At 37.8% G+C, this 26305-nt stretch overlaps 3 protein-coding genes across 5 annotated transcripts; 1 reads left to right on the forward strand and 2 right to left on the reverse strand.

The window, feature by feature from the left end:
- Positions 1 to 700: 700 nt before the first annotated feature.
- Positions 701 to 5317, forward strand: LOC137745117 (ras-related protein RABE1a-like). The gene is made up of 9 exons (XM_068485000.1): positions 701 to 831; positions 960 to 1079; positions 2648 to 2720; positions 2816 to 2916; positions 3853 to 3918; positions 4197 to 4294; positions 4380 to 4442; positions 4524 to 4616; positions 5024 to 5317. The coding sequence occupies exons 2-9, from the start codon at positions 1007 to 1009 to the stop codon at positions 5105 to 5107; spliced, it is 651 nt and encodes a 216-aa protein (XP_068341101.1). The 5' UTR covers positions 701 to 831; positions 960 to 1006; the 3' UTR covers positions 5108 to 5317.
- A 1471-nt stretch (positions 5318 to 6788) lies between these two features.
- Positions 6789 to 9985, reverse strand: LOC137745487 (uncharacterized). 3 transcript variants are annotated; one of them, XM_068485444.1, is made up of 6 exons: positions 9738 to 9985; positions 9254 to 9428; positions 7662 to 8921; positions 7514 to 7582; positions 7239 to 7437; positions 6789 to 7090 (listed from the first exon to the last, which is right to left on the reverse strand). In XM_068485444.1, exons 2-6 carry the CDS (start codon positions 9254 to 9256, stop codon positions 7020 to 7022), a joined length of 1602 nt encoding a protein of 533 aa, XP_068341545.1. In that variant the 5' UTR covers positions 9257 to 9428; positions 9738 to 9985; the 3' UTR covers positions 6789 to 7019. The 3 variants fall into 3 exon arrangements, with proteins under 3 accessions (XP_068341545.1, XP_068341546.1, XP_068341544.1); XM_068485445.1 differs by having other exon boundaries at positions 7662 to 8971; XM_068485443.1 differs by having other exon boundaries at positions 7662 to 8930; positions 9738 to 9983.
- An 8782-nt stretch (positions 9986 to 18767) lies between these two features.
- Positions 18768 to 25315, reverse strand: LOC137745361 (type I inositol polyphosphate 5-phosphatase 8-like). Its single transcript, XM_068485305.1, has 11 exons — positions 24964 to 25315; positions 23886 to 23965; positions 23687 to 23771; positions 23497 to 23565; positions 22898 to 22982; positions 22452 to 22556; positions 21463 to 21901; positions 21149 to 21345; positions 20912 to 21023; positions 20640 to 20788; positions 18768 to 19555 (listed from the first exon to the last, which is right to left on the reverse strand). Exons 2-11 carry the CDS (start codon positions 23913 to 23915, stop codon positions 19342 to 19344), a joined length of 1485 nt encoding a protein of 494 aa, XP_068341406.1. The 5' UTR covers positions 23916 to 23965; positions 24964 to 25315; the 3' UTR covers positions 18768 to 19341.
- Between the last annotated feature and the right edge of the window lie 990 nt (positions 25316 to 26305).

Here is a 26305-nt window from a genome sequence, read left to right on the forward strand (position 1 = left end):
AATGGCAGAGCAAACTGCCCTTGATGCTAAAGAAGGGAACCGTAGGCATGAAGAACAGGCCAAACAAATATAAGAAGAGATGGATGATAAGAACATGGAAAGGAATACTTCGAATTACACTCCTATGAGTAAGGCCTATTTTGATAGAAAAAAAAGAGAAGAAATTATGACCCGACCGCATTTGTTTACCTCTGACTATACTTCTACAATGAGGGATGATGAAGATGATGTTGATTATGGATATTAAATTTAAGTTGTTGTAGTTTTTAAATTTAAGTTAATGTTGGTTTTAAATTTAATTTGTAGTTTTTAAATTTAATTTGTCGTTTTTAAATTTAAGTTGTAGTTTTTAAATTTAAGTTGTTTTTTTAATATTTAAGTTGTTGTAGTTTTTAAATTTAAATAATAAATTAAGTTTGGCCCTAAGACCTTTTGGCCCTCGGTTGGAGACAGATTTTTATGACAAGGCTGAAACGAGCCTTATAACTCTTTGGCCCTCGGTTGGAGATGGAAGCAAATATGATCCTATACTATTCATTAAAATATTAATTTCTTGGAGAGCCGTTAAAACTACTAATTTGACCAACCTTCGGTCAGATATGACCTTATAATCCAACGGCCAGGAACTCTCGTACCCCACCACAAAACTTCTCTCTCTAATAAAACCGAAACAAATAAAAACAAAAAACAGAAAATCAACGGCCGACTGGTGCTGCTGGGTCTGCTGACGTAACAGGGACTCTGCTTCCGCTTCCCTCCTCTTTTCTCTCACATCTCCTTAGATCTCACTCTCTCTCTCTCTCTCTCTCTCTCTCTCTCTCTCCTGATCTGGTAATTCTCTCTTTCCTCGAATCAAATTTCTCCTTTTTATTTTTTATTATTTTCTCTAATTTTTCTGGTCTGAAATTTGGTTTCAATTTCTCTGTAATTTATTCACCAATCATCGGTTTCCTCTCTAGGGTTTTATCGTCACTGGTAATTTTTCTGTGGCTTTGGGATTCTTGCCATGGCTGCTCCACCTGCCAGAGCTCGAGCTGATTACGATTACCTCATAAAACTCCTCCTGATCGGCGACAGCGGTACGATTTTACATCTGTAGGAAATTTCTGATCCCCTGGACCGAAATCTGCTATTGCGTTGTCGTTTGATCGTATATTGTTTGGGAATTTTAGGTTCTAATGTGAGGGTTGATTTAGGGCTAATGACGTGCATACTTAGGATATATGTGATTTCGATTTTTGTTTGGTAGATCGTATTTTTGTTGCTGTTAATTCCAGGTACATGATTGATGTGCGTAATTTATTGGAGGTGAAAGTTTTAGGTTGCGGTTTGGTTAGCCTCTTCGTTCGAGTAGGCGGTTGGAATTGTTAGATTTGTGATTGATGTAGTTAGTTGAAGTTCTAGTTTAGCTTCCCTTGAGCAGCATTTCATGTGGTATGTGTATTTCAGGTATACTTTGTATGCATTTTCAAAATAAATAGTTTCATTGTATTCGGGGACTATAAGAGTTTGGAGCATATGTTCGGGTTATTGTGTTAAACGAAGGGCGCTATTGAAGGACTGTGCTAAGCATAATTTATTTATTTGATAATGAGATTTTCACCAGTGGATTATTCTCAGCAAGTGTTGCTAGCTTGAACTTCACCATTGGGGAGTCTGCAATAGTTGAGCCTAAACCTGTTAGCTGTTTGATGTGGTGCCTTAAGCATGTGTATGTTGGTTCATTGATTTTCCCAAGGTGCCGTTCCGTTGAAGTCCTTGGACTTTTCCACATTTAAGGGCATGTTTGTTGCATTCGGTTGGGTAGTTCTATTTACCATCTTCTGGAAACCAATGATTTGATTGTTTCAAATGACTTTCAAGGGTTACTAGGATCAGATGATGTATGTTCCGAATAGGTGGTCTGAGTTGTTAGATTTGTGATTGATTTAGTTCATTGAAGTTCTAAGTAAGCTTCCTTTGAGTCAGAATTTCATGCGGTATCTGTATTTTGAGGTATAGTCCTTATGCATTTCAAAGTAATCCCGTTGTGGTTTGGGGACTTTCGGAGTTTGAAGCACATGTTCGGGTCAATCTATATAGTGAATTCTGCTTTCTTAGGAGTCCACTTAGCATAATTTCTTTGATAATGTGTTCCCGGTGGTAAGTAAATTGTCATTAGTGCATTATTTTTGGCAAGTATTGCAAGATTGAACTTTTCTATCGGGTGACTCCTTTTAGGGGCCCACGCCTCGGGGAGTTTCCAATAGGCCAAGATATGCAAATTTGAGACACCTCTTCAATCTAAAAACATAAAGTAATGGTTGAGCCTAAACGCACTAGATGTGTGAAGTAGTTTCGTAAACATGTATTTGCTAGTTCATTGACATTTCTGAATTTGTCGTTCAATCTAACACCTTGGACTTTTTCCAAATTTAAGGGAATGTTTGTTGCATCGGGTTGGTTAGTTCTATTTAATACCGTCAGGCTACCAATGATTTTATTGTTTTGAAATGCCTTTCAAGGGTTACTAGGATCAGATGACGTATCTTTATTGATTAAGGATGTCAAGCATGTTCACAATTATGGTTTATGTTTCCTTGTATGTACCACAACCATTAGTTTGAGTTTAATTCCCTTTTGTTTTCTTTGTTATGTGACTTTACAGGTGTGGGTAAGAGTTGCCTTCTTCTGCGTTTCTCTGATGGGTCCTTTACAACTAGTTTCATTACAACCATTGGGTAGGAATTTTTTGTGCTTGAATGTGTTAAGGTTTTGTTATCTCTTTTTTTCTGCAATGGTTTCTGAATCTTGCTAGGTTGTAATTCTTTGACAGTATTGATTTCAAGATAAGGACCATAGAGCTTGATGGGAAAAGAATTAAATTGCAAATTTGGGATACTGCTGGTCAAGAACGGTTTCGAACAATTACAACTGGTTAGTTCTGTGGCTTCGCATTGTTTTTCCTTTGAACTTGAATGTGTAACCATGTCCAAGTCCAACTTTCTTCTAAATATAATTTTGATTGTGTGCTGCTTACAGCTGTGTTTGCAAGCTTGTTTATCAATTATGCATCTTCATGAAGGAGCATGTATTAACCGAAATTGGATCTTAATGTTATTAAGTTAGAAGAACCCAATATCTTCAAGCTCAGCAGGGCTTGTATTTGGTTCCGAAATTCAATTTGGAGCTGTAAATTTGATCAAGTTGAGCGTAGAGTAGGTTGGAAGCTGTTACTACTAGTGTCTCCTGTCAAAAAAGTGGCATGGTGTTGCTGTAGTGTTGTACGTTTGTAGTGATACTATGTTTGGTTTGACTCCACTAGTCCACTGGGATCAGTTTTGTTAGGTGTTCACCAATCTGTCAGCAAGGCCACTAGCAAGAAACTTAATACTCTGGATAAGCGGGTTGTTGGTCAAAATTTAAGATATTTCCATATTTTCTATATTGCTGGCTTGTGGCAATCTGAATGTGGAGGGTCTTGTACAATTCCAGGGCTTCTCTGTTGCCTTCTTGCTACAATTGTGAGACATGCATGGAAGAATCATGTAAACCTGATGATTAGGGCCAGTTCAGTATGTTGGTTGCATGGCTTATTTTTATCTCATTTTTCAACTTTTGTGGGTCAGGCCGGTGGGCACAGTAAATGGTCAGAGCTGGAACTGGGTTCAGCACATTTAGTTTATGCAGTAGCTCTTACTTTGTCTTATGAGTCATAATATTTGGTCGCCTTTTTGAGGGTGGCACCAAAATACATCTAAAGCTGTTAATTGCGCTGAGATCTCATATTACCTTTTAGATTGATAGTTTTTGGACTCTTGCCTTCATTTCCCAAGAATTTTGATAACCTTGTTAAGTATTCTGTCTCTGCAGCTTACTACCGTGGAGCCATGGGTATTTTGCTTGTGTATGATGTCACTGACGAATCATCGTTTAACAGTAACTTCTTCATCACTTACATCACCCTATGCTTATATTCATCATTTGTCCGTACCGTAGATTTGTAGATCTTTATTGATCTATCTATTGTTAACATGATGACAGTATATTTCTCCTTTTCCAAAAAATATGAAAAAAGACGGTATGTTTTTCCTGATACGAGGGTTGTACACTTGGACCGTTGGAATTATATGTGATTTTTTTAGGGTCTATTTTTTTTACATTTTTTGGTTATTACATATATATGGTAATCAAGCTATATTTCTACCTGTATTCAGACATTAGGAATTGGATTCGTAACATAGAACAGCATGCTTCTGACAATGTCAACAAGATCCTTGTGGGTAACAAGGCTGACATGGATGAAAGCAAAAGGGTTTGTTCCAGTCCCTTCTTTGTATGTTTCTTGAGTATGATTCAGGGTTCTTCAATCTTGTATTGACAAAAGTCACCTCTTTCAGGCTGTCCCCACGTCGAAGGGTCAAGCCCTTGCTGACGAATATGGCATCAAATTCTTTGAGACCGTGAGTTTCCCATGGTGTCTTCTTACTTACAATGTAGTTCGGTTTTTTCCCATTTTGCTGAAAAGATATTGTGAATTACAGAGTGCAAAGACAAATTTGAATGTGGAAGAGGTCTTCTTTTCAATAGCTAGGGATATCAAGCAAAGACTCGCCGATACTGACTCGAGGGCTGAGGTATAATGTCCATGTCACTGATATTACTACATTCCTCCTGATACATACGTAGCTTGCTTTCGTTTCTATAACTAAATTATTGGTACTTATCTGATCTTTTTAATTTAACACTTGAAATATATGGTATCAATTTTTAACCTCTAGAAACGCTTTCTTTTTAATAATTAAACGGAACAGAGTGCCTTTTCAGGCTTAAAGAAACTCTTTCTGTTCAATAATTAAATGAAAGTGCGTAGTGGGCGCATATATCAGTTGGAAGTCGGTCACCCTCTATAGTGCCGAATTGTTTTTTTCATTATCAAGTCTTTGCTACCAACTAGAGCTGGTTGGCGATCGTTTGATTAAACCCAATCTTACATCTCGTGCTCTGATGATATACTGAGGATACTTTTGTTGGATTTTGGCAGCCTCAGACAATCAAGATTAACCAACCAGACCAGGGAGCTGGGGCTGCTCAAGCTGCCCAACACTCAGCGTGTTGCGGTTCTTAAGAAAACTGTGTCGAACATGATGTGATGGGTAAATGTTTAAGGCAAACGCAACGACTACGCTGGGGAGAAAAACTGATTTGTCACAACTATGTTACTTGTGCTTGCATCGCTTTCTATTATCATTATTTTATAAGTACTTGTGATTTGGGTGTGAATGGTAGATCCTCATATTTTGGGAAGTCAATTATATATTAGTTGATTTTTCATTTAGGTTTATCTTCTTGGAGCATTCTCTTTCTCCTTTCCCGCGCATTCCTTCATTTTCCTGGAGAAAATGTGTGAAATTCCCTACCCTTTGTTTTAAACTTTTTTGTGTGAAGTTATTAGACTATGCGGACAACTATCATACGTTTACGATCCGTTTGGGTTTGCTACTCGTGGTGGTAACCATTGATTGCTGTGGAAGTGAAGGCGATGCTAATCAATGGTTTATAGTCACGTACGAGCATGGACAACCAACAACTAACGCGAGCATATCTCATCATACTTACGGTAGTTTGTTTTTGTTCTGGACGCAAGTAGTTTAGGTGCTCCGAAACACGGCCGTATTTTGTTCGCCTCGCGGGTGGTGTTAAGACTCTTGTTGGTGCATTTGGCATGAATCACACATGTGTACTCTCCTGACGCTGTTTGGCACAAGTCCTGTCTGCGAAACTGGGATCGAATCAACTTTGCTTGGATTTTTGAGGACGTTGGGGCATACCTCCTGATGTTGCGGCTGCCCATAGAGCTACACCAAAAAGCTGCATTATTTATTTTTTAAGAAATTTGACCATGAGATGAAATTGCTGATACTCAAGGGGATATGGATTCCACCGATTAAACCATTCATATTTAGTTCAACAAGATGAGGACATGAATCGACCAAAAAAAATGGACATGAGCTTTTGTTCTTGGAGTAGAGGAGGACCGAGAAGATATGATGCAACACTGCAAGTGACGGTTTTATCTTTCTTTTTCCGGGGCTGTTATTGGCACGAGTAGTAAGAGGAAAGAGTGTATGGTTACTTTTATAAGTGTCAATAGTAATTCTCTTCTTTTCTGCCTTTTACTTGCATCAAGATAACCTCCGAAATAAGAGATCAAAGTGACGTTTATACATGCAAAGTTGTATTGTAATGAGGGTCCACATTATAAATCTTGCCCAAGGCCTAATCACGAGACCTTCAAATAATAAACCGTATATAAACTATGCTTTATGTGTAATTTTCGTTTTGACAAAGCAATACTCTGAACAATAACTTTATCATTTTACAGGCTGCTGGGTGCTGCGGTCATAATCGCCGGCCTATATCTTGTTGTATGGGGTAAAAGCGAAAGATTATGAGTCCGCGGACAAAACAATCGAAGATGAATTAACGCCAATGAAGCAAGCACGCGATGTAAAAGAAAATCTCAATCTTGAGGCCATCACAATCGCATCTTGCAAATGAAATGCGAGGAGAAATCGAAAAGAACAAATGATAAAAGGAATCCAAAATGTGTACATCTCTCACCCGAACATAGCCTAAACAAATTTCACTGAGCAACGTGAACATTTGTGATCGGTTGGCAAAATTGGTCGCTAATTCAGGCCCTGCTTGTGACTAGTGTATAATGGTCACGCCTAAGATCAATTTTCTTGTAGTGTTGTTTTTGGTGCCAAATTATCTTAAAATTTCATTTCCTTCAAGACTCTTACTAAATACAAACTACAACCCGTCATCGTATGTCCGACGACTAAAAACGGAGGTTCTATTCTGACATAAGTTTTGTCTTAAAGATTTACAAGAACACCTTGTCCTTCACATAACTATGCCGAGCCATTGCGTTAGTGATGAAGTCACCGTCAAATGAGTAACAATGTACAGCCAAAAAACGATTACTTGTATTCACAAAACAAAAGATGGTCCTGCCTCCGGACAAGCTTGCTTCATTTAAGCTGTTTCCCCTCTTCCTTGCCATATATACGCTGAAGTTCACGTGTTGCTGCCAGAAAGGATTCTGAAAAGGAGAAAGAGGAGCAAGCATGAGAAGACAGCGTTCGTAACATAAAGCGGGTATACCAGAAAGAAAATGGGAAATTTGGAGTGTCGAATGGTGTACGGACAAGTCAAGGGTCCAACAGTAATGAAGAGATCATGTGCATCACCTTTCCAAAGGCGAAAGGATTTCTGATTGATAGGCGAACCAGTAATAGTCTGAATAACTTCAAACAGCATATTCTGTGGTGTGCTCCTGAGCTCTTGAACGGTCCCATATATAGTTTTACCATTCTCAAAATATATGTGATTATTTGGGTGTTTCGTTTTGCAACCAGCATGACGCTCAAATTCATATGCATTGATTACCTGATAAGCATTGTTGAGTCCAATTGACATCAAACCGGGCTTCAATATGTTAAAAGCAAAAACTGAACAAACTCACCTTTGAGAAGTCGCACGACTGACAGCCACATAGATACCCACAACCTTTGATAACACCCTGCAGCTCCTTCTGAAATGCATATGAAGAACATATGTATCACCGAACATAATCTAATCTGAAAATGAAAGCATGAGTACTAGGATTTTACCTCCCGCGACCAGGCTGTATACTTTACAGGAACTCCATCCAGCATACCTGTTGACAGCAAACTTCGCACATTTGAAGGGAAGTTGTTCGGAGGAACCTTCTTAGACGTTTTCTGTTCAACTATCTTTTTCAGGACATTTTCGTTTCCAGCAGTTATATGAGGTACATTAACAAATGCACCGGAATTTGATTTGCCCAACTCTTTCTCATTCACGGTTTCTGTTTTCACAAAAGGTTGACCCATCAGAAGTTCATAACCAAAGACTGCAGAGGTATTCACATCATCATCATCACATCCGCCAAAGGATATGATAGTACCCTCTCGCTTATTATAAGAGTGCCCAACTGACAACATATTGTTGTCACCCTTGCTGTAGGCATGAGTCGCATGACCAACGGATATGGTACTCTCTTCCCCTTTATTGTAGAAATTATCTGTTGATATGGTATTTTCCTCTACCTTATAGGTTTGGCCGATAGAAATGATATTATTGTCACTCTTATTGCATGTCTGACCCATTAACAGGGTGTTATTGCTCTCCTTGTATGATTGACCAAACGATATGCTTTCATCCCCTTTGTTAAAGGGTTGCCCCATTGATATGAAGCTGTTATCTGCCCTGCTGTAGGTATCACTCATGGATATGAAGTTGTCATCCCCTTTCTTATAAATGGGACCCGTGGAAGCTGAGTTGTCTTTGGCCTTGTAAGATTGAGACGCCAACATGGCATCATTATCTGCCTGAATATACGTTTGTCCTATTGAAAAGGGCATGCCATTCTCAGAGTCCTTGACCTCACTAACTTTGACTTTTCTAAATCCACCGTAATTAGGACTGGATCTAGGATCTTCTAGTGTATTGGACATAGATAGACCAAATGAGGAGTCATTCCCAAATAGATCCTCATTAACTTTTCTAGCCAAATTCATCTTTTCCGTTCCAACAGACGGAATGTTCGTGTCATCAAATTTCACAGCCCGGTCTATTTCACAATCAAACAACCTTTCAGCGAATTGGCCAGAGAATGAGTGAAAACCAGGAACATTTCCCCACGGAGAAACATTTGCATTTAACATTCCCGAATACAGATTGTTGTTTGGAACTTCAACAACCTGTTTCTTGTTGGGGGATATCCCTACCTCAGGACCATCCATGAACCACTGATGAGAACGCTTAGGCTCAATTCTAGAAGAATTATCATACAGTGCCTCACCTTCGTTTAAACACCCGGTACCCTTTGCCATCCAAAGGCCGTGATTCTGAAAAGACTGTCACAAATACTACTCAGGAAGACGTCTTCACTGCATAACTAATTTACATATATGAAAATAAGAAAATTTAAAGCTCTATGGTGGTTGTAAATAAATAACAAGCTAAAACTAGAAACCTTAAATCGACAACGAAACACATCAATCAGTTATGAGAGCCAAAACTTCGAACACATTTGCATGCGAAAACCTAACAACCGAACCAATAACAAAAAGATACAAACCAAGGCATCACTGAAACCACATTGCTAAAAACACATGAAAAAAGCCAATTTCGAAAGCAAAACACCATTAAAGAGACATGAAACTTGATTCAAACATACCATTTCTGCCGCTTCACTTCGAACTCCACTCCGCCGAGGCTGTTACACTTGCCGGGGACCTGGTTGCACAGCTATTTACACTCCTATATACAAATCTCCTTCCACCAACAACGCACATTGATAGTCCAATTTTATAAATACCAAACTGCTCAAGCTCAAAACTTTAAGCACTTATCTGCCAGACAAAATTAAACAAAAAAATACATCAATAAACATAATTAATTAGTATTAAACAATGATGATCCACCAAAAATACATGAGTCATGCTTTGTCTGGCAACCGAGAAAATGTTGAAAAACGAAGCGAAAATCGAACTTGTCATGCAAAGAATACCACTTTCTGAAAATCCAGGATTGAAAATCACTTATTGAATAGCAGTGCAACCAAACAGGGACTTAATCAGCTAAATAGGAAGAGAGACTCTTAACCCTAAGACCCTACTCTGTAACGTATCATCAAAAGCAGCGGTATTTTCAATGCAAACCTGACTGTGGGATCCGTAGACGATGATCAATGAACTTTCCGGCGTCGGCCGGAAAACAAGCCGGATAATGTACAGACGGAGATCGTGGTGAGATCTGACAGTGTGAGAGCGACTTGGATTTTGAAGTCGAGCGAAAAAAGATATAAGATGATGTGGGTGCCCTTCACGTTCACTTGGCGTGGAAATTGCATCGCGGCCGTACACGTGGCATTGGGACTCGAACTGTTCTGAAACCGGTTGGACTGAGCTTCTGTTGGAGATCGGAAGTTGAAAGTGTTTGAACAAGAACAACTTATATTAAATGACATCATCATTCTCGCCTCTTCTAATCTTTTAGTTCTTGTTTGGTAGCTCAGACTGTAATGATTATTTTAGTCGGATATGATAAATAGTTATCAGATAATATTGATTAAATTAGTCAAGCGTTTGATGCTGTATCAGATTAATTTGTTCATCGTATAACACGTTAGACTATAATAATTTTTTTTTTAAATTCACACAATAATTATTAAAATGAAAAAAGGGAGAAAAACAAAGAAAAACAGAAGAAAAGAAAAAAAGTAATTAAACATCATTACAAACAAAATTAAAAAAAAAAAAAAAGAAGATGAAAAACCTAGGTCTCTTCCGAGTAGTTTTTTCTCAAGGTTCTAAAAGACGCTAGGCGTTAGTCGGACGGCGGGTTGGGGCCTAGCAGCTAGGCGGGTGCCTAGGCAGACTAGGCGGATTTATGTAAATCTATTATATTTCGTGTAAGTGACAGTTTATACTTAAAATATAAACAATTTCATCATAAACTACAAAATAGAATGATATATATATATATATATATATATAACATAGAGAACAAGCATATAATGTGTGTTCATTTAAGTCTACAACAAGTCTTTTACAATTTATTGAAGAAAAAAATGCAAAATGAAAGTTATCTATTTTCTGTCTAAGTGAGCCGCAACCTAGGCAGGTGCTTAGGCGGGTTTAGGCAGGCTAGATGGGTGCCTAGGTGGTCTAGGCGGGCGCCTCAGCAGGTCTAGGCACCATTTCTTAATTTTCAAACGCCTAGGCATTAATTGGAGCAGTGATCAGCCGCCTAACGCCTAGACGGCGTTAGTCAAGGATTTTTAGAACAATGTTTTTTTTTTTTTTTTTATCTTCACCATCTTCTCCACGCTTCAAATCCCACCCTCGCATACAATCCAACTCCCTCATTTCTTCAATCTCCCAGAACCCACATCAATTCACCAACCAAAACAACTACTAATTAAATTGAAAATCCAAATTGATGAAGAAAAGAAATCAATTCGCGACAAAGGTCCAAGTTAACCAGAGCCATCGGAGCTGGATCCAACGTTGTCGGCGGCGGAAGATCATTAAGCCGGAAGATCATTAAGTTGTTAAGCCTATTGTTGTTGACATCGATCGGGGTTCCTGATCTCAACTTCCTCTTCGTCCACATCGTCGTGCTTTGATGTCGACGACTGAAACGTGACGGAGCAGGAAGTGGTAGACGATATGGGAAATTGCTTGGCGATCGAGTACAGAGGAATGGCGGTTGGGGTCGAGAACTCGTCGAGGAACTGCTCTTGAAGATGGAGATGATTCGCCAAGGAGCAGATGCGTGAAACCAAAGAGGAGAAGTGAGCGTGTTTTTGGTTAGCACCCCCAACTAATAATACCGAGCTTTTGGGTTGTATTAATTGTCCGGTGTCAACCATATTAAATTTCATGAATCATATAATTAAGCGGGTTCTTATTTAGTACGATAGTGCACCAAACAACTGTTACCTTATTATTAATCCTATCCGACGCTTAATACGACGTGCCAAACGAGGCCTTAGTATTTTTTTTATATTTTAAATTAGGTGATTTATTAAACAACATAGATAGTATAGAGGATAGCAGAAAACTATCCATACCCAAATGTGAATATTAGAAATTAAAGTAACAATTTAAAAAAAAGGACACATGACCTGATTAATATCACGAGACATATAATACAATAAAGATGCAAAACATCAAATTTCTAGCTACAAGCAACTAAAAAGAGTTGGCATGCTAGGTGTTGAATACTAATGCGGGCATCAGTAAAAAAAATCCTTTCAAAGAAAAACACATGGGACAAAACTTCAGGGTATAAAAAAAAAAGAGTGTTGCACATGTTACAACTCAAATCCATAAATTAAGTGAAGCAGATTAACAGTCCAATACGTGTAAGTTTATTTCATAACATTGTATTATTACCACAATACGCCATAGTAATAATACACGTGCCATGTCACGAGGGTGGCTTGAGTCAGGGACATGTGTCTGTATCTTATTGGATTTATAAGCAAAAGGTTGTCCCACTTAAACTATATATAGTCATTATATTTATTTAAATTTACTTTAATGGGAAAAAACACTTTGTTGAGTAGTAGCACTATCACTATGCACCTTAAAATAGACATTGGAGCTTTGATTTGTTGGGACTTAGGTTTATGGCATTTCAATTAGTATTATCTGAAACTTTGTGGTTGATTGCAATTGGAAGCATCTCCTCCATTCCTATAGGTAATTGTTGATGAATATCATCTTGACTTGGTTATGCTTACTCTTTTTTTGAGTCTCGAGATTTGAATTGATGAAGAGAACCTCCAACCTTAGTTGAAACATCAAACTCTACTTACTATATTAGGCTTTATGATTAAATCCATTTTTTTAGCTAGAGTATTTCACAATATGTCTGTGATACTCCGTTAACTTTTTCAATTTCAACCAATAAAAATGTCTTCTATTAAAGTGAAATATGTAAAGGGTGAGAAAACCACAACTTGGACTTGTCATCCAAAATAATTAGATCTAGGAGAAACATTTTAACTAAGACAAGTGGTCCAGCAGAAGTACGATAACATTTCAAGTCAGGTTTGCTCTCCGTATTTGGGTTCGAGGCACAAAGCTAGTAAAAATACGGATAATTCCCTGGTTAAGAATTTTGAGAGACGGGTTGTCACACCCTGATCCCGACATACGTCCAAGATTGACACGCAACGTCACCTGTATCTAACATACCCCTCCTCCGGGATATGGGCAAAGCACAACTCAAGAATCGAATCGAATCGCAAAGTAATTTTTCGTATGTTTTATGGCTGCATCTAACCATCTCGTTAGACTGTCTACGTACCTAAACAGGGTTTAAGCCATTTGTAGTTCGTCATTCACTACACTCGAACATTCATCACATAAACCACTATGTCCCAACATAATACCACGATTCAAGCATGCAACATCTCAAGGAACATTCGACGAAGCACAATAATATTCTCTAGTCATCTTGCCATTCACACACATATGATTTCCAACACCATCTAATAATCACCCTAATCAATAACACATACAATACATCGAAATGCAGGGTTAGAGCAATACAGTTCGACCGAAGCCTACATATCTGAAGCTATTTTAATCCAAACTCAATCCGAAGAATCAACAAAGCAATTAATCGGGTTCCGGACCTCTCAACAAAACCATAATACCAAACGGGATTTCGGACCACTCAACGGAATCCAAACCAGGATACAATTCCAGACCACGCAACGGAATCGTATAGTAGAAGGGATTCCGGACCTCTCAACGGAATCCAAGTGGATATGATTCCAAACATCTCAATGGAATCGTGGAGTACAATGGATATCGGACCACTCAAAGAAATCCAAGCTAGATACGATTCCGGACCACTCAACGGAATCGCGAAGCATGAGGGATTCCAGACCTCTCAACGGAATCCAGATAGAGCAGGGAACCAGACCACTCAACGGAACTCCACTTGAACTCAGTTTCGGATCCCTCAACGGACTTGAGCAGAAGTCCAAGAATATGACAACGGCTCGAGGAAACAATACATGAACCAAGTACTCAAAATACAAAAGTTCAACGAAACAAGAAATGGAACAAAGCACAAGGTATGCAATTAGAACGACTCAACAAAACGAGAAATAAAATAATGATACGATATGTGAAACAAGTCTCGAAGCAACAAACCCCATGACAATGGTTTCATGGTGTACTACTAGCCCTCACATTTCATCACATCAGGCCAAACATACAAATCAACCACATTCCACAACAAGTTCAATACACAAGTCAAATCACATAAAATCAACAAGCATAACACAATGTGATACCATTAGTACGTAAATTGAGGTGCATGTAAATTGAGGAAGACACGTCATCATGGTTAGCCCAATAAGCTTTATGGAATCTCAACAACACTCTAAGCTCAACGGCATGCTAGAAGAACTCGGGCTATTTGACTAAAATGTCAACCGTCAATCAAGATCGAGGGTAGGGTCCACAACCCTAGTAACCTAATCTGGAAGATCCGTCAATCAAATTTTGGATACGTAGCTTCCCAAGAGTCTCCTTATGCTTCTAAAACAATATTCTAAAATTTCAGAACAAACTAACGATCGGATCTCCACCAGTTATTAGAATTAGGTTACTATCAACGTTTGGTTTTACAAACTTAGAAATTCAATTTGGGAACATCCATACATCGGATTCCCAATTTGTTAGTTCCTATGGTCCTCAAGTATCATGCACTATAATGTATTAAGGTTTGGTGACGATCCAACGGTCGGATCGTCGAATCATATAATGATCAAGTGGTGTAATATTCAATACTAGATTCAAACTATTGAACCACATCAAACGGATATAAAAAATGAAATCAGAACATCAAGTTCAACTTATAAAGGCAACGTCGGCCCACTGGCCACGTGCCGCTGCGGGTGGCGGTTTCCTGCGAACAGTAACCTAATTTTCCGACTAACTCTAAAAATTCCAAAATTTTACAGGAATGAAGATCTCAATGAAAGGAACAACTTTCATACCTGGGCCAAAATCCAATTTGACCGGGAAACGCCCGAAAACCTCCTCGATCCGCCGGAACCCTAGAAATTAGTGTGCTTCGATTCTCCTTCCTCTGTGTTTTGCTGCCCTTCAAACTGATTGGGTTTTGTTCAAGGGCTCAAGGGAGTCTAATGGTGGAGGAGATTGACGGGATTACATTAAAAAATGCCGGATCTTCGCCGATGAAGCCTTTTGGTGTCTCGTCTCAAAACACCACAAATTGGCCTAATTTCCATCGACTCTTGAATGAACAATGGAGGAGAAGAATGGCTAGGAACCACCATAATCTAACTAGGTCGAACAGGTTGGGTGTGTCGGTGTATGGGTCGACGGGATGGGAAATTAGTTTCCCTCATTTCTCCTAATTGGTCATCCCTAGGGATGGGCAATGGTTATGGCGGATGGGTAACCACAGGTATTTACCCATAACCGTTTATGTTCTTACCTGCATAACCGTTTACCCGTTGGGTAATTGCATAAACGGCTATACCCATACCCATACCCATAACCATTTATAAACGGTTAACCATACCCATAACTGTGTACCCATTTAACCATAATCGTTTACCCATTTAATCATAACCATTTACCCATTCACCCATTTTTGAACCCCGTTTATCCTTTTTTTTTTTACCCATTTACCCTTTTTTCACCTGTCTACATGTTTTTTTTAACAACTTGAAAATTACAACAAAAAAAAAAAATTTGTCATAATTTTCGTTTTCTGACAATTAAACACCATTATAGGTCCATTTTAGCATGCATTTCCCTATTTAAGTCCTCATACAATTCTAATAATTGAAATAATAGTTTACGAACGATCTTTTTCTACTACACCCAAGGAAGTCTTTAATTATAATCCATATGATTACAAAGTAAAGCTTCTAAAAACAAAAAGTAGTCATTATCTTGAATACTAGATGATTCAAAACTTCAAAATATTCCGAAACTAAACACTTTCGAACACTAATGATTTAGCACGTTCAATCACAAAGTCTCATCGACTCGTTGTCACTAAAAGAGACCTACAAAATAAATGTATAAATTGAATTAGTATCCCATTTAGGAATACCGACACCAATTAGCATGAATCCAACATAGGTAAGTGATCACAGAAGGTTTACATTGTACACTCAGTTATTAGAAGAAAAAAAAAAAGAACAAAAAGCAAACAAAAGCGGAGTACCAAATCAATTGAGTTAGCATCACCATCCATCAATATGCATAAATAGAAGGTTTGCATTCCATGATTTTTCACACACCCATATGCATAAATTTAATTAGTATCACCAATAACTCCAAAGTAAAAAACAAAAATAAATGGGTAAATGGATACCCGTTATAACCGCAGGTAATACCCATAACCGCCCATTTAAATTTCACGGATAAACGGTTATACCCATAAATGTTTGTTCATCTAAACGGTTACCCATAACTGTAACCGTGAACTTTAAATGGGCGGGTAACCGCGGTTACCCAAACCCATGGGTATTTTGCCCATCCCTAGTCCTCCTTCTCCTAATTGGTCCTTAGTTTCCTTTTAATTTGATTGGTCATTAGTTCCCCCTTCTGATTGGTTCCCTTAGCTTTCCTTTATGTGATTGGGCGAATTCCCACTTGGTGGAAATTCATTTAACAAAAGAATTAAGGTTTAAAAAAAATTAGGAAAAACAACTTCGAACGTCTGTAAATTTTTCGTTATAATCCCAATTCGCACACGGCTTGTGCCTATGAGCTCGTGGTTTCGAAATCTATTCAAAAACATTAATTGTGATCTCGAAAGGTCAACAAATTTTAGAAATTAATTACAAAAATTCAACCTCGATAACTAAACGATTCAATTCCTAAAATTAAAGGAATTAAAATTAACTAATAAAAATAATATAAACGTGAAATCCAAATTTTAATGATGAGATACGTAATGAATAGTGAAACTCCGGGAACAGGATTTCACACGGGTTCTATTTGACTGAACAAAAGTGAGCTAAAATGCCTTTAGCATCTCGTGCCCCGCTTTGAAGTATAAATCAAATTGATTGCACCAAACTTAATATGTATGGGGGATTAGGTTCATTCTTTTCAACTCATTTATATCTTCTAATTTTTTTTTTTTTTTTTTATGGCTTGGCTATCCCACTTAGTTGAGCCATTTCCTTTTATGCTACGTTACTGAGCCAGGCAAAACCAATAAAATAAAGAAAAGCAACAAATCTATTCATCGAGTATAAAGGAGAGAGGGATTTGAACCCTCAATAGTTCTTTGTTTCGAAATATACTGGTTTTCAAGACTAGAGTTGTCACATCCCGGCCCGGGCCCCCACCACATTCCGGGCTTGACTCCATCGTAACACGATATTGTCCACTTTGGGCCCTGATCATGCCTTCACAGTTTTGTTTCTGGGAACTCACACAAGAACTTCCCAGTGGGTCACCCATTCTGGGATTGCTTTCGCGCAAACTCGCTTAACTTTGGAGTTCCTACGGAACCCGAAACCAATGAGCTCCCAAAAGGCCTCATACTAGATAGAGATGAGAATATACATATAAGGCTTACAAGATCCTCATCCTGGGCTCAACTCCACCGTAGTACGATATTGTCTGCTTTGGGCCCCGACCATGCCCTCACGGTTTTGTTTCTGGGAACTCATACGAGAACTTCCTAGTGGGTCACCCATCTTGGGATTGCTCTCGCGCGAACTCGCTTAACTTCAGAGTTCCTACGGAACTCGAAACCAGTGAACTCCCAAAATGTCTCGTGTTAGATAGAGATGAAAATATATATATAAGGCTTATATGATCCACACCCATGGACGATGTGGGATCTTACAAGAGCTATCAACCACTCGCCCATCTCTCTGAAATATCATTTCTATTTTATTTTTATCCCATATTTTATTTTTAGTGCACCCCATAGACACACGAACATATGAGTTGATACCATTACTATCTATAGAAAGATATCGGACGTGAATCTATACGTCTATGTATTATATATATATATATATATATATATATATATATATATAGGGAATTGTTGTTAGCACTCTAAAAATCTCATTCTACACTCCAAACTTTCTATATTAGGAAAGAAAAATACACTTGTGAGGAGTGTAGAATGTGATTTTTGGAGTGCTAATAACACTTATATATATATATATATATATATATATATATATATATATATATATATATATATATATATATAACATAGATGCATGATCCAGCAAGCATGCCCCTTTGTAAAATTTGTAAAAAAAAAAAAAAAAAAAAAAAAGAAAAAAAAAGAATTCATGGTAAAATCCTTACATGATTTTTTTTTTTTTTTTTTTTTTAAACGTTTTAGCTCATAAAGGGATCAAATGGTATAATTCTTTTGTTGGTAGATTGGAGGATTAGAAACTGGAAATTAGTCATATTCTTTGGAGTGTGGCCCAAAGTATAATGGACTTGCTAGCAAAATTGGGTGAAAAACATTTGGTTCAGAGTGTTTCCATTTATGTTTTAGTGGGCATTTGTCTTTTTCTCTTGAGTTCTATACGCTATTGGCTGTGCTAGTATTGAAAGTAATTCACTTGAAATTATAGCACGAGACAATGTTATGTGTCAACATAAGAGAAATTTTATGAGTTACTTTTAATAAACGTGGAGTTTTCTCATAGTCTTTTGTCATGCGCACGGAGATCCGAATTTGAAGTCAAAGCGGTACAATGTTTTCTTGATAAAGCAGATTGTGGTGTTTGTCAACTTGAATAGGGATATAGCTACAAGTTGATGAATTCAAATACGGCTGGACTAACACTACTTTTATTCTGTTGTTGACATAGTAATTACTTTATAATTAAAACATATATAACTTCAAATCAATTTTTAACATGTTTTGAAATTTAGGATTTTCACATCAGTGAATAAGGATTGCATTTGTTTCATTCCTGGGGTTTGCCAAACATTGGATGGGAATTGATTTCAATCTTGTTCCAGACGCTGGAATCAAAATTCCAAAACCATTTCATTTATTGTTTAATGTTGCAAGTTTACTCAAATTATAACTCGTGACAAAAAGCTAATTTAACTTTGGAAGGTATATAATGTGAATAAATATACGTATTTAAATGAATCCGTAACAGCGTTGTCGGTGTCGTAAGACCATCTTTATACTTGGTTGGAAATATAAAAGAATTTCATTAGTAAATTGTAAAAGCAAACGAAAGCCACCATCTCCCCGAGTTCCCTTAACAGAAAACTTTCAATCAAAACTGTCCTTTTTTTCTACACATTTCAACTTTTTAATCAACCTCTCTCTGTGTCCCCTCTCCCCCTAACTTAATCTCAAACAAAGATATATTCTTCTGCCAAAAGCTGATCAACCATTTACAATTCAACTTTTCACAGAAGCTGCTTTCACTCTCCATCCCAACTTTCCCAGTCCCAGCAGCTTATATGCTTCTGCTTCACTTCTCTGCTCCACCAACGACACCATTTCATCATCATCATGCCTTCAAAAATTTAAGCACGCCTTTGAGAGGTTAAAATTTTAGTCCCAACAACTGTCAAAAAAAGCCAGGGACACCAGCTTCTGATTTTGTCAGTCGGTCAAAACCAAACCAATTTACACAGCACTTAGCTGTAAATTTGTACATTGGCTGGCTGCTTCAGCTTTTGGTCTTCAAAAATGTGGGCTGTGTTCGACAGTAATTAAATCAGAACCTTGAGGTGGTGTCTAAGCAGCTTTTGGTTCCGTGAGCAGCAAAAGCTCTTCCGCCTGAACTTTGGCTGATGACTTGAGCATGCAAGAGTTGAGCTTTTTCTTGGCAGCCAAGTCTAACTGGACTGAAAACAGCGAAGAAACCGGTCTGTGGTCTGAGAATTTCGATTCCCCTCTCACATAAGACATTTGTTTAAGCCCTTCCCCCTTCCATAAAATCCTGTCACACCTGCCATATATATCAAACCACATTAGTCTCTTTTCCGAACTAAAGTAACATCGATGAAAACTATTTGAACCACATTTACTGAATATAAATGCATCTACGACAAACATAAACTCAGCCTATGAAAGCGAGAAACTAGAACAATGCAGATGTTATACCTTAAACTAATGTAAACAGCGGAAATAGATATTTGAACTCGGATGCATAATAAAGAGCATCGTTGCTCACCAATGTGGCTATGCCCACGCCCGCAGGACCGCAGTAGCAAAGGTTTAAACACAAGCAACTTGTTTTAAATATGATAATACAGACATGACAGTCTGTACATGTCACATGTTCATTTTTTAAAAATTAGATGAGGGAAAGAGTTCTTTGTTTCCCCTGCCAACTCCTAAATTAAACCATCAATTAACGTAAAACATAAATGATGACCAAAAAAATAATATTTTGATTTCATGTGGACAAAAATAATAATTATGGTGCCTGCTTTATGATGCTTAAATAGTTAAATCCCACCACCCACAACACCAATTAAAAAAGATTAGTGTAGCAAGTAAAAGTTAAGCTTTATTTGGATTAATTCAGTTTAATAAAAAACGTGAAAAAGGTCGGTACTAATTACAAACAATTTGAAAAATATTTTAAACAAATCCGGAACTGCAGCCTGGGGCCCTGGAGTCAACACAGATTCAATAAAGTTGACAGGTCGGTTATTGGAGTAGGAGGACGATTACCCTAATTGAATATGGAGGCTTGATAAAGTTGATTGTCCTTAACTAGCAACAGTTTGGGTCCACCTCAACGAGTAGTCTAGAAATTTTTTTTAACGATGAGACGCTATTACCTGATGTACTACATTTACTGATCACATTGCTAATCAATTATAATATCTCTAATATATGTTAAAACAGGTCTCACCGTATGTAATTAAAAATTCATAATGAAGATTACGAAACATATAATTACATTATGTCTGTGTAATGATGGTGATCACTAGTTGTTCCTCATTTCAATAAACTCGATGAATGCGTGATGAAATTTGATGCAATTATTCATAAGCTCATAGGGAAACTGATTGGAATCTTACCAGGCTGGAGTGCGTCTCTTATCTCTAGATTTAGAACTTTGGGCAACATAATGATCAGAATTAGCTAGGTACTTGTAGGTTGGAGCAAAATATATCCTCCCTTCCTCCCACCCTTTAAAAACTCGACCTGCTTGTTGTTCTATCCTTAGCTGCCAAGAAACAACAAATCCGAGCGTAAGATGCGAAATACCAAAGATACAATTTCGATTCGCTCCAGTACACCTATTCCCCCTATGTTTGGGGGAAAAACAGTTCTTACATCAGTATCTTACCTGATCTTTCTGTAGAAGTGCCTGCCAATCATGCTTCTTTAACAGTTCATCTGTGTCGCCGCAGCAAGCAGCTGCTAGCCGATAATTTAAATCCCCGAGCCAAATAACCTTGCTGCATTAGATTAAAAACAGGCAAAATTGTCTTAATTGTAGGATTAAAACAACCATAATGTATAGTGTGTACTTAATGGCAATTAAATGAACAAAAATAAGAGAGGTTTAGTTTCAATGACTTACTCATGGTCTAAAATGCTATTGGGAGGAAGCCGTTGTCCCTTTGTTCTACATGAATGAGAAAATCTTGTTTTCTTTAAGATTTCCATGACATCTGAGTTCCTTCTCATCTCATCCCCTTCTTTCTCCCCAGAGGTTAAATGTGCACACACAAAACAAAACGTTGTTCCGTGCAATGTCATGCTGATTGATATTGAACCCTGTCGCATGAAAAATCATATAGCTTAGAGCAACCATCTAAACAACAACGTCATCATACAAATAGTTTTATTCTCGTGTGGTATAAATTTTATGTTTTGAAATTTAAAGTAACTAACCTTGTTTCCAAGGTATCCCATTAAGCCTCTACCAACACACGAGACCTTCTTGTTGCTAATGTGTCTACAAAGATCCGCACGAACCCACACGCACATGAAAATTCCAACCATCTGCTTGCTTGCTGATAGGCAGTAACGATTTCCTTCCGTTGGACTATTGCCTTTGCACTGACACATCACTGGCGAGGTTGGTGAGTTTTCTCCACTTGAAGTCGACGCCGGATTCAAATTGAGAAGTCTCTCAAAATCTGCACTGCTAAGCTCATCTTCTAAAGAAAGCAAGTCGGAGAAGCTGAGCCTAGGCTTGCCTTGCTTGTCAAGCTGTCCAGGGTCATTCTTGCTCAGTGCCTCGCGAATCAGGGACAGCCACTTGGCAGCTGGGCCCTTATCTTCCGTGCCCAATACATTCCCGGCGTTCAAAGGGACAATTTCCTGGAACCTAATTAAGAAAAAAGTTCCAAATTCAAATAAATTTCAAGTAACTTGATGAAAGCATGACAAATGGAAGTTCTCTTGCCAGATAACTTTTACATAAAACATTGTCAGATTGTTAATCTGAATCACTAGTTAATCAACTTATGATGACATAACCTGTTAGACTGTTTGACAAGAAAATCACTAATCAACTAACTTATACTTTACCAACATAACACGTTAGACTGTTTGATAATAAAATATTACCAGTATCCTTTTACATAATTAAAACGTGCATACAGAACAAACATCGAATTAAACAAGAACCCTAATATAAAGGGAATATTGGATTGGATCTAATAAAGTGTAAATTATAGGTTGGACAACCACTCATTGGCACAAAGTCTTCTTTTCGATGTTTAGACTACTACCATTTTCAAGACAAAGCAAAAAACAAGAAAGGAGTCAAACTTGGTATGCAAATTCCTGGAGAGAGAGAGAGAGAGAGAGAGAGAGAGAGAGAGAGAAGAAAGGAGAGAGAAGGAGAGAGAGAGATGCAAAGCAAAGACCGCTACCCAAGAACATAGACGTCTGCAGGAGTAGGAGATTTCAGCCATTCCCTCAAGTTCACGTCGTCCTGGGGTGATTTGCCTCCAACATTCCATGTCCCTACGAACATCCTAAACATAGACAAAACGACTTCGTTTAGAAAAACTTGTGTGAAAAGAAGCATTGTTTCAAAGGCCAAGACCTAGTCAGATTATTCTCAAGAAAATTACCCAAAATTGAATCATACATTAGTAAAGTCAAAATCACACAACACAATATAAGAAAAGTTACGGCCGCGTATTTATTGAACTAAATACGCAAATCCGGCTACAATAGAAACACATGAAAATACGGCTCATTGAATAACACTAAGTAACACATACAACGGTGCGCTAATTATTTGTAGGTATTCGCACTTAACAGGTAATTATGCCCTATAAACATCGCTTACACAATCGTGATATAGACTTACTTGAGATTGAGATCATCAGTGACAGTCGCCGGCTCCATTCCACAACTTTGTCTCTGGGTTCTTTCCCCCATCAACTTGCATCCATCTTGAAAAAATAAACACAAAATAAAATAAAATTAATACCCAAAACTGAAAAAAGCTCAAGTACTTGAGAAAGAACACAGCAAAGGACACCTATGTTACTGTAGCACAATAGCTCATGTTCATCACCCTAACATCCTCCCCGTCCACGTGGCACAACCAGAATAACCTCTGAGGGTTTTTCAGTGTGTCTAAAATACGCTCTGGTACAAAAATATCATGGTAAAATTGGTTGGAAGTTTTTTTTTTTTTTTTTTTTGAATATCCAACCACTTTATTACGACATCCTAGTTCGCGTTTCCGATCAATTAAAACAATCCTCGCACTAAACCATCCCAAGGGGGACCCATCTAGAATCAAGGGAGCCCATCGTGACCCAGTTCTTGTGTAATCAAAATTAAAAACAAAAGCCGTGGATCGGACGGCTCAGAGGATATCAGAGCGCCCGTTCCAGCTGGAGGATAAAGAGCCAAAGGTGAACCAAGTACGAGTACAGTGCAGCTGCATGGTAATATTACCTGAAAAATCGTCCTGTACGACGACGTAGTGGTCTTGGTCCGAGCAGTTCTTCCCTCTCCCAGTCTCATCTGAAACAGCAAACAAGCAAACAAACAACTTCAGATTGGAATCGCCGAAACACCGAACGCATCCGATACGAAACGATACACCGCGAAAAATGAATAAACCGGAAAAAACCCGAAATCTTACATTTCGGAGAGTAATCGGAATGAAACTCATCCCCCTTGATTGGTATGTTAAGCCATTTCCTCGCCACCACTTTCGGCCACGAAGGCTGTAGCCAAACAGTTCGGATATTGGATTTAATTTCTGTTTCGGTTTCGAGAACCCGATCTATTACAAATTTACGATAAACGAAAATTTAATGGCCAAAAGATGAATTGGGTACCTTGGATATCTTCCCACCGTTGGTCCTCATTGCTCCGCCGTCCGATCACCGGACAGAAATCCAGTCCACAACTCTAAAATCTGAACGGAGAGGAAGGCGAGTGTAGTAGGTGGGTTAAGATAAATCCAATCTAAAAACACATTAATAATTACTTAATTAAGAAAAAAAAAATATGACTAGAGAAGTGAAAGTCGTCAAGAAAAACAAAATGGGTGCTGAATCAAAGGAAAAAAAAAATATTTTATTTTTTATTTTTTACGGCAAGAGAAAAAAGAAAGCGAAAACGGAGATTAAATCAGTGTCAACTGGAGCATTCAACCGAAAATAAGAAACCCAGTTGCAGGAAATATGGAGACAGCTTCGGAATCAACGTAAGCTTGAAGAAATTAAATTAAAATTAAAAAAATTACAATATTTGGAGAAAATGGTTTTTGGGCTAATTAATAAATAAGAGGGAGAGAGAGAGAGAGAGAGAGAGAGAGAGAGTAGGCCAGGTTCATCCTTTTGGGAGGAGGAATATTTCTTTACAAGCAAGGGAGGTAGCCTTTACAGAGAGGGAGGCCTTAAACAAAAACAAGAATAGTGACCAAAAGGGTTGGCCCTTTTGGGTTTGAGATCTTTAGCAACGGATCAAATCTAAATAAATATGTCACAAAAGATTCTATTTTGTCAAAGTTTGGAGCTGGGTTTTACATTAAAAAAAAAATTAAAAAAAAAAGATTTGGACTTTGAGAACCAAAATATGGAAGAATGATGAGAAATGATCGGGACCGGAATCTTTTGTTTATCTGGGAAATTTGGGATATGGGTTTTGTAAATATGGGGAACGAATCACCAGATCTTGGTGATTTGAGATAAACAGAGATTCACAGAAATAGTGGGACAATGAAACAGAGAGATAGAGAGAGAGGAGAGAGATACATAAGAACTGTGGGACGTACTGTCAATCGCATTGCTGATAAAAAATGGATTTACGTCACAAATCAATGACTAAAACAAGCAAAACACAACAATTACAGAAAATTAAAAATTTGGGTGTTTTGGGGTTTTGGTTTTACTGGGGAAATAGAATGCTTACAGGAATGAATCCAAAGGAGATGATGGCAAAATTGAGGGAGGTTGAAAACTTGAAAGGAGAGCCCTAATTCTTTTGTGGAGCTTTCGTTGTTGATCAGGCAAAGAAGGTTGAGAGACAAGTCAGAGAAGCCGAGGCCTGATGTGTTGCTTGTTTTTGTTGGCTTGGAGGAGGAGAGAAGAAAGAATGCAGAGGAATTTGTGGGCGTTTCCTCGTAAAAGCAAAATGGCAACACTATGGCTTCTCAAATTTATAGACATCAAGATGCTTTCCTCGTAAAAATAAAAAGGTGAGAGAGAGAGAGAGAGAGAGAGAGGGAAAAGGTGCTCGCAAAGAAGTGTGAGGGAGTGAGACTAGACGAAGGTCTTCAACGTTGAAGTCCAACTTTTAAAAAGCACACACATTCCATTATGGGTATTTTAGTCATTTTGTTAAAACAGGAGGAGTGCAATTATTATGTTTAGTTAATACTTTACTACCGACTTAGTACAGTATTACTATTTACTTATAAGTGAAATGTTTTAAGAGCATTTCTAATGAAGGTCTCTACTTAACGACTCACACGATCACTTTTGATGACTTATTTAGGAGTTTTAAAGGAATATTCGAGTCCTTAAAAGAATAGTGTATAATGAAAATTTCTTATAAAATAATCCCTAAATATAGAGATTAAAATATTAAAAAATTATTATTCATTTCATTGAAATATTGTAACCATTGATAAAAATAAAAATACTATCTTTATTATTGATTTTTCAAGAATTAAAAAAAAAAAAAGGCAAATGAGAAGTTGCCTTGTTAAAAAAAATAGGAAAAAAAGCATAAAGAGCATCATCATTTCCCACTCAAAATTAATATGGAGTTTCCTATTTGAGTCTCTATATATAGTTCTCATATTTGATTATTTTTTTGAGGTATCTGATGAGTCTTTATGTATTAAAATACTTTCAAAACTTCAATTCCAACTCATTAAAAGTCATTTGTCCTTATATTTAGGGACTCCATTTAAGTTCTCAATTGGAGATGCTCTAAGTTTGCTAAAAGCGAGTTTTAACTAGCTTATTGTTAGTTTATTATGAGACTACACCCACTCCATCTCTGTAGATAATATCGATAGTTAAAAAAAAAAATTTCTTGGGTACCGACTAAGATCATCTCCAGAGCTTTGCCTGCAGACCCAATGAATCCATCAATACTGGTCATTAAATTTAATCGTGCGGCCATAAAACCAGAGGGAAAAGGTGCAGGCGATGGGAGACGAAGGAGGAGGGGATGGGGTTGAGATGACCAGAGGGGATTGGGGTGTGAAGATGGCAGTCATAATGGTGGGAGAGGAAGGAGGAGT

This window comes from Pyrus communis, chromosome 9 (assembly GCF_963583255.1).
Source record: "Pyrus communis chromosome 9, drPyrComm1.1, whole genome shotgun sequence".
Lineage (NCBI taxonomy): Eukaryota > Viridiplantae > Streptophyta > Magnoliopsida > Rosales > Rosaceae > Pyrus > Pyrus communis.

Excerpts from the sequence above, each read along its gene's own strand:
- LOC137745117 (XM_068485000.1), top strand. The coding sequence starts at position 1,007 with ATGGCTGCTCCACCTGCCAGAGCTCGAGCTGATTACGATTACCTCATA. Across the intron at positions 1,080-2,647 it reads CCTCCTGATCGGCGACAGCG|GTGTGGGTAAGAGTTGCCTT; the intron begins GTACGATTTTAC and ends GTGACTTTACAG. Across the intron at positions 2,917-3,852 it reads GTTTCGAACAATTACAACTG|CTTACTACCGTGGAGCCATG; the intron begins GTTAGTTCTGTG and ends CTGTCTCTGCAG.
- LOC137745487 (XM_068485443.1), bottom strand. Across the intron at positions 7,583-7,661 it reads ATACAGCCTGGTCGCGGGAG|AAGGAGCTGCAGGGTGTTAT; the intron begins GTAAAATCCTAG and ends TATGCATTTCAG. Across the intron at positions 7,091-7,238 it reads ATCCTTTCGCCTTTGGAAAG|AATCCTTTCTGGCAGCAACA; the intron begins GTGATGCACATG and ends TCTCCTTTTCAG.
- LOC137745361 (XM_068485305.1), bottom strand. The coding sequence starts at position 23,915 with ATGAGGACCAACGGTGGGAAGATATCCAAG. Across the intron at positions 23,566-23,686 it reads TTCCGATTACTCTCCGAAAT|ATGAGACTGGGAGAGGGAAG; the intron begins GTAAGATTTCGG and ends TTGCTGTTTCAG. Across the intron at positions 20,789-20,911 it reads CACTTCTACAGAAAGATCAG|CTAAGGATAGAACAACAAGC; the intron begins GTAAGATACTGA and ends GTTTCTTGGCAG.